The sequence below is a fragment of the Catharus ustulatus genome, chromosome 17 (assembly GCF_009819885.2).
Source record: "Catharus ustulatus isolate bCatUst1 chromosome 17, bCatUst1.pri.v2, whole genome shotgun sequence".
Taxonomy (NCBI): domain Eukaryota; kingdom Metazoa; phylum Chordata; class Aves; order Passeriformes; family Turdidae; genus Catharus; species Catharus ustulatus.
Window position 1 is genome coordinate 7,678,599 of NC_046237.1, and position 10,877 is coordinate 7,689,475.

Here is a 10,877-nt window from a genome sequence, read left to right on the forward strand (position 1 = left end):
GGGGATGGGGATGGGGATGGGGGTGGGGATGAGATGTGGCATGGGAATGGGAATGGGGATGAGAGCAGGCTGACTGTCCTGGCAGCAGTGACTCTGGGGCTGCCAATGACAGTGCAATGAAGGCAGGGTTTTGCCAGGAATGTTGGGCTGCATGGAAGGGCGGGGGCTGCTGTCCCTGGGAAGGCATGGGGAGAGCTGCAGCTGAGGGATTGCAATGCCGTGGGCATCTGAAAAACATTCTCAGGGCAGTGAGAAGTGGCTGGTGCTGCATTTTGTGGCCTCTCCCCAGCCAAGCTCTGAACCAGCCACAAATCATCATGGATTTCTCCTTCTGGAGCCAGCGCCAGGGCCAGACATTCTGCTTGGAAGCTGGACTCAGACTGGAACCAGAGGTCCATTTGGACCGGCTCCCCTGGGAACTGGGCAGTCAGGGAGCGGCCACCCGCCCGCTGCCGGGAGCTGCTTTGCTTTGCTGTGTGTTTTGTGGAAAGAGCAGGTTTGGTTTCATCATGTTCCTTTTTCTTCCTTGCAGCCCTTTTCTGTATGCAGCCAGAAACCCTCCCTGCCTGCTGGCAGCTGCACAGGAAGCTTCAGGGATGTTTATAAGGTTTTTTTCTCTCTTCTCCTTTCATGTGGCTGCTGGGGCCTGTTGTTAAGATAAATCAGACTTCAAACCACGGTCTCCATGTTCTCAGGCTGTGGATCTTTAACTGCTGCTTCAGAGAGGGTGTTTCAGGGTCAGGGGAGAAAGGTGGATCTGTCTCTCCCTGATTTCCAAGTCCCCTCTCCCTGGCTCTGTGCCCACCGTCATAGCAACATAGTCCCTGCTCCATCACCCAGCCAAGACACAGAGTCCCCCGGGACCAAGCCTAAAGAGATCTGGAGTGGCCAGGTGCTGCTGGGGGCTCTGGTCAGTGGATCCCATTCTTGGAAGGGGCCCTGCCCTCTCTGGTTGTTGATGAAAGGCTGCCTTCTTCAGGCTTTGGGATGCTGGGAGCATCCCCTCCCCCAGGCAGGCATTTGTGGAGGGGATGTGTCAGGAGCATCTCAAGGTGAGGTGGTTCATTATCAATGCTAATACATGCAGCACGAGGAGAGCATTGCCGAGGGCCCGGCCACTCCCCTGGATTGAGTGCCAGGAATCCAGGTTTACCCCACCCCCGGTTTGTGACGATCCCCCTGGCCACCCTGCAAGGCAGAATTTGGAAGTTAGCCATGTTTCCCGGGATCAAACACGCTCCCCCTCTCTGTGTGCTGATCACAGGCCAGGCTCCAGCCAGGCTCCTTTGCAGACAGATACACCTGGCTGAGCCTCGGGGCCGAGCCACAGAGCCGGAGCATGGCCCCAAGGGCTGCATGGCTCCAGGAGGCAGCTGCCTGCATGCAGTCACCCTCCCTGGAGAGCCATCCCAGAGGAGAGCAAGCCCTTTCCCTCGCAGCCCTTTCCCTCCCAGCAGTGCCAGGGATGCCGGCACTGTGCTGCTCCTCGTGTGAGCACATATCCCGCGGGTACAGCGGGGCAGCATCAGGGCTCTGGTGCACCCAGACTCCAGCAGCCTTGGTACTTCACTTCCAGGGACATTCCCAAGGCTGGGGAATAACATAAGTAACTCTTTCACGAGTTTCATTTCAGGAACAACAAAAGCCTGCTACCAAACCCCATCTTTGGTCTTTTCAAAGAGGAAACACCTTCTTTGAGCATCCTGGTCTAGTGGAAGATGTCTCTGCCCGTGGCAAGGGGTTGGCACAAATTGATCTTTGAGGTCCCTTCGAACTCAGCCCATTCTGTGATGATTTTATGACACTCCCTCCAAAGCAAGGCTCAGGTCCAGCCCAGCCAGTCCCTGCTGGGACCCTCTCTGGCTGCATCGGGCAAGGTTTTGGTGCTCTGTGGTCTTGTCTCAGCCCAAGAGGAGAAGAGGCACCCACACCTCCCCCCACTCGGACCTCGGCTCAAGCCTGGACCCACGGGCAGGGTCTTGCCTGGGCTGAGCCTCGGGGCTGAGGGGCTGCGGGGCTACGCAGGAGCTTCCCGGGAAGCTCCAGTACCCGGTGGGCTGGAAGGAGCGGTCGGACAGCACGGACAACGTGGTTCCGCCGGGACGGGGAGGGGCGGGGTGCACCGTGCGGTGCTCGGCGGGTCCGGGCGGTCCTTGCCGGCGGGGACCCGGGGGGTGGGGGCCGGCCGGGGGAGGGGCCGGTTGCCCTTCCCAGCGCGGGGCGGTGCCCGGCGGCACCGAGCGCTCCTCCGGGACCCCGCGGCGCCGGCGGGGGGGCGGCTGCCCCTTCCGGCGGGGGAGCGGCGGGACCCGCCGGGGGCTCCCGGCGCCGGGCGGGGGGGAGCCGGTGTCGGCGGGCGCGGGGCGAGGCCGGCGGGGGCGGGCGCTGCCGGGGCGGGCTCCATCCCTCCGGAAGTCTCTCCCGCTCCCTCCTTTCTCCTCCTTTCCCCCGACAACATGGCCGCGAAGTCGGACGGCGGCGGCGGCGGCCCGGCCGTGCTGCTGGAGAGCCCCGAGGGCGGCGGCGGGCGGCGGGAGGCGGGCGCGGAGCCCCCGGCGCGGCGGTACCGGCTGCGGGACGGCTGCTGGGTGTTCTGCGCGCTCCTCGTCTGCTTCGCGGACGGTGCCTCGGACCTGTGGCTGGCGGCCCATTACTACGTGCGGGGGCAGCGGTGGTGGTTCGGGCTGACGCTGCTGTTCGTGCTGCTGCCCTCGCTCGTGGTGCAGATGCTCAGCCTCAGGTGGTTCGTCTACGACTTCGCCGCCAGCACCAAGGACAGCGGCGGCGGCACCAAGGACAGCGGCCCCCGCGGCTGCTGCCGCCTCTGCGTCTGGCTGCTGCAGGGCCTGATCCACCTGCTGCAGCTGGGGCAGGTCTGGAGGTACGGGGGTACCTGGGGCGTGGGGGGGCCTAGGGCATGGGGGTACAGCGGGGATGGGGCGGCTGCAGGGCCTGATTCACTTGCTGCAGCTGGGGCAGGTCTGGCTGTATGGGAAGGTGTGGGAGTACAGGGGCATGGGGGTGTCAGGGTGATGGGGGTGCTGGAGAGATGGGGATGCTTCTGGGCTTGACACGCCTGCTGCAGCTGGGGCAGGTCTGGAGGTACCAGGGTACGTGGGGCTGAGGGTACAGGGGGCTGGGATGGGGCTGCTGCAGGGCCTGATCCACCTGCTGCAGCTGGGGCAGGTCTGGAGGTACGGGGGGAGGGGGCACATGGGGGTCATGGAGCCAGGCGGGGCCTGGAGGGAGCGGCACAGTGCAGCAGGGACATGGGTGGGGATAACAGCATGGAGACTTCAGGAAGGATTGGCCGGGCATGGGGGAAGTGGGTGGGGATGGAGAGGTGAAGCAGGGGCCCAGGCAGCTGGGGGAGGCACAAGGATCAATCTCTCTGCAGCCCCAGAAAGATGGATGGTGAAGAGCCCCCAGCCGTGGGCACAGAGGGGTGTGGGTAGGAGCTGTGGGTGTGGGTGAGGAGCTGCAGCCCAGCTCGGTCCACAGCCCTACCATCCCTGCTACCAGTGGTGCTGGGCCTGTTGGGGACCTGCCTGGCCATGGCAGTGTGGTCCTGAGGGTGTGAAGTGATTGTGCTGGGCCCTGAACACCTCGAGGTTCCTGTCCTGACCTCGCTGTATTTGTGGGGTGGTGGGCAAGGAGGTGCTGGTGGTACCCAGCCTGTTCAGGCTCTGCTGCTGCCCCATCCCAGTCCTGGGGACAGGCTGGTAGTGTGGGCAGGGCAAGCAGCAGACAGACAGGCTGGGGCAGCTCAAGGCTCTTCATCTGCCCCTCTGCAGCACCCCCCAGATGCACAGGGTGATGTTTTCTTGGCTCCTTCCTCTGCTGTGCCGCGGACCCAGCCCCACGCCCTCCCAGCTCCAACCCCACGTGCTGGGGAAGGGCCGGGCACTGGCACTGAGAGGCTCTGGAGGAGCTGGTGCCGGGAGGGCAGACAAAGGCAAATTCCCGGAACAATGAGTGGAGCCGGCAGCACTCCCGGCTCGGGTTTCCATCCTGTTTCCCCTCCTGAGTGCTGTAGTAGAGGCTCTTTGCTCGTTCCCTGTTGGTGTCTGCATGTTCATTCCTCTGCTGCTCCTTCTGGGATGCTCCAGGGTGTTTAACTTTGTTTGGCAGTGCGGTGTGTGCCGTGCTCAGCACACCTGCCCTCCCCGATTTCCCTGACAACGGGGCCACTCTCAGGGTGCTCTGACTGCAGGGTGGGTGCAAAACCTGCTTCATTGTGCAAGGGGAGCTGGTGAGGGAGAGGACAGGAGCTCTTTGGCCCTGCCTGCAGCTGGCCTGAGCCTGACACACCTGATCCCAGCCCAAGCTGGAGCTGAGCCACAGCCGGGGGCTTTGCTCCTGGGGGTGTCAGTCCCGCTCTCGGATCGGCTGTGCCATGGAGACTCCTAAGCCAATTAAAGCGGTAACTTTCAGCACTCACCCTCCAGGACATGTTGGTCTCAAGCAGCAGCTGAGGCTCTTTCTAATCTCTGGATTTGGGATTAGTTCGGGTGACCAGTTAAATGCAGTTTGTTAAACCCATTAGCGGGGTTGGATCCGGTACAGGAGGATATGGCAGCTAGAAAAGTGTTGGATAAATGCTGCAGGTGAAAGAAAGGATTTTCCCTGATCAGAGCACTGTGCCCATTGCCAAACTTCTCCCTCTTCCTGATTTGCCTGCCTCCTCCCTCACCTCTGCAGATCTCACCTCTACCGACCTCATTGCACAGCCCCAAGCCCCACCAGTGATAAAAACTTCAAATCCCAAAAAGCAGCAAAAGCACCTGCAAAAGCAGCTCTGAGCACTGGCTCTGTGCTTATCCCTGATTAAATCTGTTGAAGTTAGCTGTCACTGTGTGTTCACGGTGCACATGCACAAACTCCACCACGGGTGATCTCCAGAGATGCCGCCGGTGGGATGACCACGAGCCCGTGTAAGCAGCAGCAGCAGCATGGGCCTGTCCCCAGCTGGTGCCACACCACCACCGTGCTTGTGGGCCATGCTTGGATGGTTTTGCAGCTCAGGAATTGTTATCCACTCACAAAGTCCCCAGCTTTTTTACCAAGGCAGCTCTGCAGGGCAGGGATGCTGCTCATTCCAGTGTGCTGCTGTCCAGAAGTGTGTCAGGGTCCCCTGCCACCTCTATGGGCTGGCAGCTGGCCAGGGTGTGCTTCAGGTCCCGTTGGGCTGGGGACAGCCTTATCTGTGCCTGTGTCTGTGTTAGTCCATGGTTTGGTTTCCTGGGGTCACTGGGGCCAGCCCTGCGGTTCCCTCTCTTCCTGAAAGTCCCCATCAGCCTGTGTACCCCCATCCTCTGCTGGCTTGGGGACACACTGCCACCCCTCAGTCCTGGTGCCAGTCTGACAGCAGCCCAGGAGGGCAAGGACATCTTGGGCAGGCTCATGAGGAGTGGCAGAGCTGGGACCTGCAGGTTTCCCCACCACTCTGCTCCCTAGAGCTTTGCTCTGTCTGTGTGGGGACAGGAGCCCTCCCATCCCTGAGAGCACCCAACTTTGGGGTGTCAGCTTGTACCCCTGCAGGACCCAGTGCAGGTGGTCCCCACCTGGCCCTGATGCAAAGGACAAGGGTTTTTTAGGGCCAGACAAAGCCTTTCTCTAAGCACAGGTGCCCTCAGGTATTCCCATCTGCCCCAAGTAGCCAGGGCATCTTGGGGTGGGGGGCTGGTGGCACACAGTGAGTGAGGTGACAGGGACACATGTGCAGCTCTCCCTCATGACCTGACTTGGTAGGATGTGTAAGGGATTAAAAGGGCTGTAACAGAGAACCAATTTTCTCCTTGTTTAAATATGAGATTAAGGGATGAGATCCTGAATTATCTTCTAGGAAAATCACACTTCCTATTGCTCACTCTGGGACCAGAGGGTCCCTTGTCCTTTTCCATCTGAGGATGATGATTAGCGGATTTGTTTGTAACCAGTGCTGGGCTTTTCTCCCCATTCATTTTTTCCAACACCTGAAAACTGGACTCAGTAGCTGGGATTTGGGGGCAAACAGTGACACTGGTGACAAATCCATCTGTAGTGGGGCTCTGACAAAACCAGTGCCCACCCAAGCCACCACCTTCCTGCTGCAGGGCTTTTTTTGCGATACAAAGGAGAGAGCAATTAGCCTTGAGAGCTCTCACTGTCGGTTTCTGCCTCATCATCAGTTTTTTTGAAAATTAAATGATTTTTTCAAGTGATTGATTCTGTGTTTCCCGTGCAGCTGCCGCGGCGCAGGGCTGGGGAGCGCCCGCCGTGCTGGCAGCGCCGGGATCGCTCACTGGGCTGAAACACCACGGGATGATCAAATGCAGAACAAATAAGGATCAACATTTCATCCGGGAGAGTTGATGGGAGATGAAATCTCGTTTTAATGAGACCTATGGAGTTGGCGGACAGAGGGATAATTGTGTCCTTGCTGAAAGCTGGGGAGGCCATGGGTCACTTGTTGTAGAGAGCAGGACCCAGGGCTGGGGCTCTGTAGTGTGTGTGAGGGGGCTGCTCTGTGCTGTGGACAGTGGGACCACTGATGAGCCAAATTACCAAGACTAATTACAGGGACAGGATGAGGTCACCAGCTCCCAAACCTGGTTCATGCATGGGCACTCTGGGACAGCAGTGATGCCCTACAGCAGCCAGGGCTCTGCATTACTTCCCTTGTTTCCCCCTGTGCTGTGCCTTCCACCCACTGTTTGCTCTCCACCAGAGAGGAGGTCCTTTGTGCCCCTTCTGAGGGACAGTGCCATGGTGGTGCCACAAGAGCAGCACTGGCCTGGCTGCCGTGAGCAGGTGGCACTGGGATGCAGATCTATGCCAGGAACCAGGAGCCAGGTGGCCACAGCCTCTCCACACCCCGAGCAGTGAGGGACAGGCTGCAGCAAAGGCTAAAATTAGGTGCTGCCCCGGAGGTGGAGGTTAAAACGTCACTTTGACACTAGCACAGAGAAGCTGGTGAGGGCTGGGAGTGGGGCTGGAAGGGTAGAGCAGATGGCAGCAGGGTGTCCTGAGGGCTCGGTGGCCCCAGCTGATGGCCCTCACTGTGCTCTCTAGGCTGTGCAGCCCTGGGGGTGGGAGCACTCTGCTGTCCCTGCAGCGGGAGCAGGGCTGACTCCTGCCTCCTCGTGCTGACGGATGAGCTGAAAGTGCTGTGATCAGGCTTTCTCCCATGCTCTGGGCTGATGGAGTTGTCTGGCAGCGCATTCTGGAACTGATGGAGAAACCGTTGCTCTGCCAGAGGATTTTATTCACTGGGAGGAATCTGTAGCCTGACGTCCTCCTGCTGCACCTGTTTTCCTCCTCATCCGGCTCCCTTCTCCTCCTCGCCAGCAGAGCCCTGGCCGTGGTGCAGGCAGGGCTGCCTGGGGAAGCCCTGGCTGGCCAGCCCTGTATCCTCTCCTGTGGTGCCAGATCTGGCTCGGTGCCGTGGGGAGGGTCCCTGGTGGCGGTGACTCAGCCAGGCGTGCGTCGGTGCCACGCACTCCTCCACTGACCCCCGGCCGACCACCAGATGGCCGGGGCCAGCGTGTGGCTGCACCCACAGCCCTGCCAAGAGCCCAGGCAACACCGGCATGAGCGCCGGGAGCTTCCTGCGGGCAGCACGGCCCAACCAGCTGGTTCCTCCATCCTGGCCGGGGCAGGAGGAAGCAGGGTGGGCTCTGCGCCAGCTGGGACCAAAATATCCCCTTTGAGAGGCAGCCGGATGTGGTGCTGGGTTGGGGCAGCCTGAATCTATGGGGGGCTGGGAAGTAGAGCTGTGGATGGGATCCCCAGCTGGGGAAGCCGGACCTGCATGAGTGGTTAAGGATTGGGGTGATGGGTGGGTAGGCACTGTATGACTGGGTGGGCAGTGGGGTGATGGCTCAAGGCTCTGGAGCTGGCTTTGCACAAGCTGTCCCTTCCCAAAAGGAGCCCTGGCCTGGGACAGGGATGTGTTCATCATTGCTGCAGCCCTGCAGTTCCTGGCAGCCCTGGCCTAGGGGCCTTTCCATGGTCCCAAATCAGCAGCAATGGGTTGGCAATGGTCACAGGGCATTCCTGGTGTGGGCAGAGTGGGGTGAGCTCACCTGGCAGCGCGGGCTCACCTCACCCTTCCCTGCCTCGCGCAGGTACCTCCGCACGCTGTACCTGGGGCTGCAGAGCCGGTGGCAGGCCGAGCACCGCCGCCGCCACTTCTACTGGCGGATGATGTTCGAGAGCGCGGATATCAGCATGCTGCGGCTGCTCGAGGCCTTCCTCAAGAGCGCGCCCCAGCTGGTGCTGCAGCTCAGCATCATGGTGCAGCAGAACAGCATCGAGCCGCTGCAGGGTAAGGGACAGCGCTTGCAGGGGACAGGGTGGGTTGAGGGAGGTTCCTGGCTTCTGTGGGCTCTCATGGCTGCTCCCCGCAGGACTCTCAGCCTCAGCCTCGCTGGTCTCGCTGGCCTGGATGATCGCGTCCTACCAGAAGGTGCTGCGGGACTCGCGGGAGGACAAGATGCCCATGTCCTACAAAGGCGCCGTGGTGCAGATCCTCTGGCACCTCTTCACCATCGCTGCTCGTGCCATTGCCTTTGCCCTCTTCGCCTCCGTGTTCCAGCTCTACTTTGGCATCTTCATCGTCACCCACTGGTGCATCATGACCTTCTGGATCATCCAGGGCGAGACGGATTTCTGCATGTCCAAGTGGGAGGAGATCATCTACAACATGGTGGTGGGCATCATCTACATCTTCTGCTGGTTCAACGTCAAGGAGGGACGGAGCCGCTACCGCATGTGCATCTACTACATCATCACTCTGTCAGAGAACGCCGCCCTCACCATCCTCTGGTTCCTGTACTACGACCGCAAAACCACCTCCGACTTCAACGCCTTAATCCTCGTCTGCGTGGTTAGCTCCAGCTTTGCCCTCGGCATCTTCTTCATGTTCATCTACTACTGCCTCTTGCACCCCAACGGCCTCATCTTCAGCCACCGCTCCGTGGGCTGCATCTTCCGGCAGGAGCCGCCCCCAGTGCCGGGGTCCCCCGTGGAAGCCGTCACCAGCCCCCCGCGCTCGCTGCCGCGGACTACAGGGGGGGAGCGGGACGGGGCGCCAGGGGAGCGGGACAGCTGCGTGCCCGTCTTCCAGGTGAGACCCTGCGCCCCGCCGGCGCCGGCCGCCCGCGCCCCGCGGACAGAGGGGCCCGTCATCCGCATTGACCTGCCCAGGAAGAAGTACCCGGCCTGGGATGCCCACTTCATCGACCGGCGCCTGAGGAAGACCATCCTGGCGCTGGAGTACGCGTCACCCACCACCCCCCGCCTGCAGTACCGCACCCCCGGCGCCCCGCAGGAGGTGCTGGAGTACGAGACCACCGTGTAGGTTGCGGGGTGTGAGGCTGCGGCGGGAGTCCCGGTGCCACCCAGGCCACCCTGTGTCTCCACAGCTGTTCGCCTGCCTTTAGGTTTGCCGGCGCTGCCGTGTCGCCGTGCCAAGCATCCCGTGGGCGGTGGCCGGGGAGGTCTCTTGGTGCTATCCCCTCCCCGCGCTGCCTTCCCGCAGCCCAGACCCGTGCCACCCGACGGCGGCTGCCGGCACGCCCTCCAGGGCTCGTCCTTGCCAAAATACCTCACCGGTGCCTGAGCCCAGGCGGTGGATGCTGTGGCCCGTATCAGTGGTGCCGGATGGGGTCCGGGGGCACCCTGGGATGGGAGCTGGCAGCCTCAAGGGGCACGGTGGGGTACAGTGGGGTACGGTGGGCAGCACACGGGAACACAGGTGCCTGTGCCACGGCAGAGCCGTGGGGATGGATCATGGCTGCCCTGGGGTGTGGATGGGGCTTGTAACCCCCAGGGAGCTGGGGCAGGGACAGCCGGGGGCCATCCAGTCCCCTCCATGTCTCCCACTTTCCCCACACTCTACCACACCAACCCTAAGTGAGGCCCTTCATATCCATCCTCAATCCCCTGGCTCAGGGTTGAGCCATGTCCCCAAGTCCATGGGGTCTCCAGTATCCTGTGGGGCATAGACCCTGGCCTGGGGGTGGCCCTTGTGGGTGGGCACGAACCTTGCACCCCTGGTTCTGAACTGGGTCCCCAGCTGCGGCCAGGATGACTGCACCCCATCCTCCCCTCCATCCTCACAGGAACTGCTTCATCTCATTGGGTTTGTTTTCACCTGAATGGTGACATTTTTTGTGACATTTTCTACCTCCGCTGGGGCCGGGGGTGGCAGGGCCTGGCTGGCACCACTGAGGGGTATGTGCGGGGCCGCCGGCGTTCCCCAGATTGCCCAAAGTGGGATTCACCCCTACCCGTTCTCCTCTCCTGGGCTGGCATCCCTTCCCACCCGGGAGCATTTCCATTCACTCCATCAGCATCAACCCCCTCCAGCTCCCAATATAAACCTGAGCTGGGACCCCGTAACCTCACCCTGTGTCCTCCCTGCCTCTCCCCTGCCTGTCCCCTGTCCCTGCCCCGCCTGCCCCTGTCTGCTCCTGCCTCCCTAGAGGAGTGGGGCTGCTTGGGCTCCGGGTTTGAATGTCTCTGGTCCTGCCCAGATCCGCTGGCCCCCACCGGGGGGCTGTGCTGAATGTACCCTGTGCCCCCCAGGCTGGGACTGTCCCGGGGGGGTTGTGTGTATGTGTGTGTATGTGTGTGTATGTGTGTGTGTGTGCATGTGTGTGTGTGCGTGTGTGTGTGTGTGTGTGTGTGCGCGCAGGGGCTGGCAGGGGTTTGCAGGGCAGGGAAGCTGCTGGACCCCCCAGCCCCCGCCACGGGCCTTGTCCCCCGCACCCACGGCCCCTGTGCCTTCCCCGCACCCCTGTGCCCCGCCATGGCTCCACAGGGCTCTGGCCTCTGGCTGCCCGGAGCCACAGTGCCAAGCCCGGGCTGGGGAGCGTGGGCAGCAGTGAGAG

At 61.8% G+C, this 10,877-nt stretch overlaps 1 protein-coding gene across 1 annotated transcript; it reads left to right on the forward strand.

The window, feature by feature from the left end:
- Positions 1 to 2,420: 2,420 nt before the first annotated feature.
- Positions 2,421 to 10,630, forward strand: XKR7 (XK related 7). The gene is made up of 3 exons (XM_033075231.1): positions 2,421 to 2,881; positions 8,109 to 8,308; positions 8,391 to 10,630. The coding sequence occupies exons 1-3, from the start codon at positions 2,457 to 2,459 to the stop codon at positions 9,341 to 9,343; spliced, it is 1,578 nt and encodes a 525-aa protein (XP_032931122.1). The 5' UTR covers positions 2,421 to 2,456; the 3' UTR covers positions 9,344 to 10,630.
- The last annotated feature ends 247 nt before the right edge of the window (positions 10,631 to 10,877 follow it).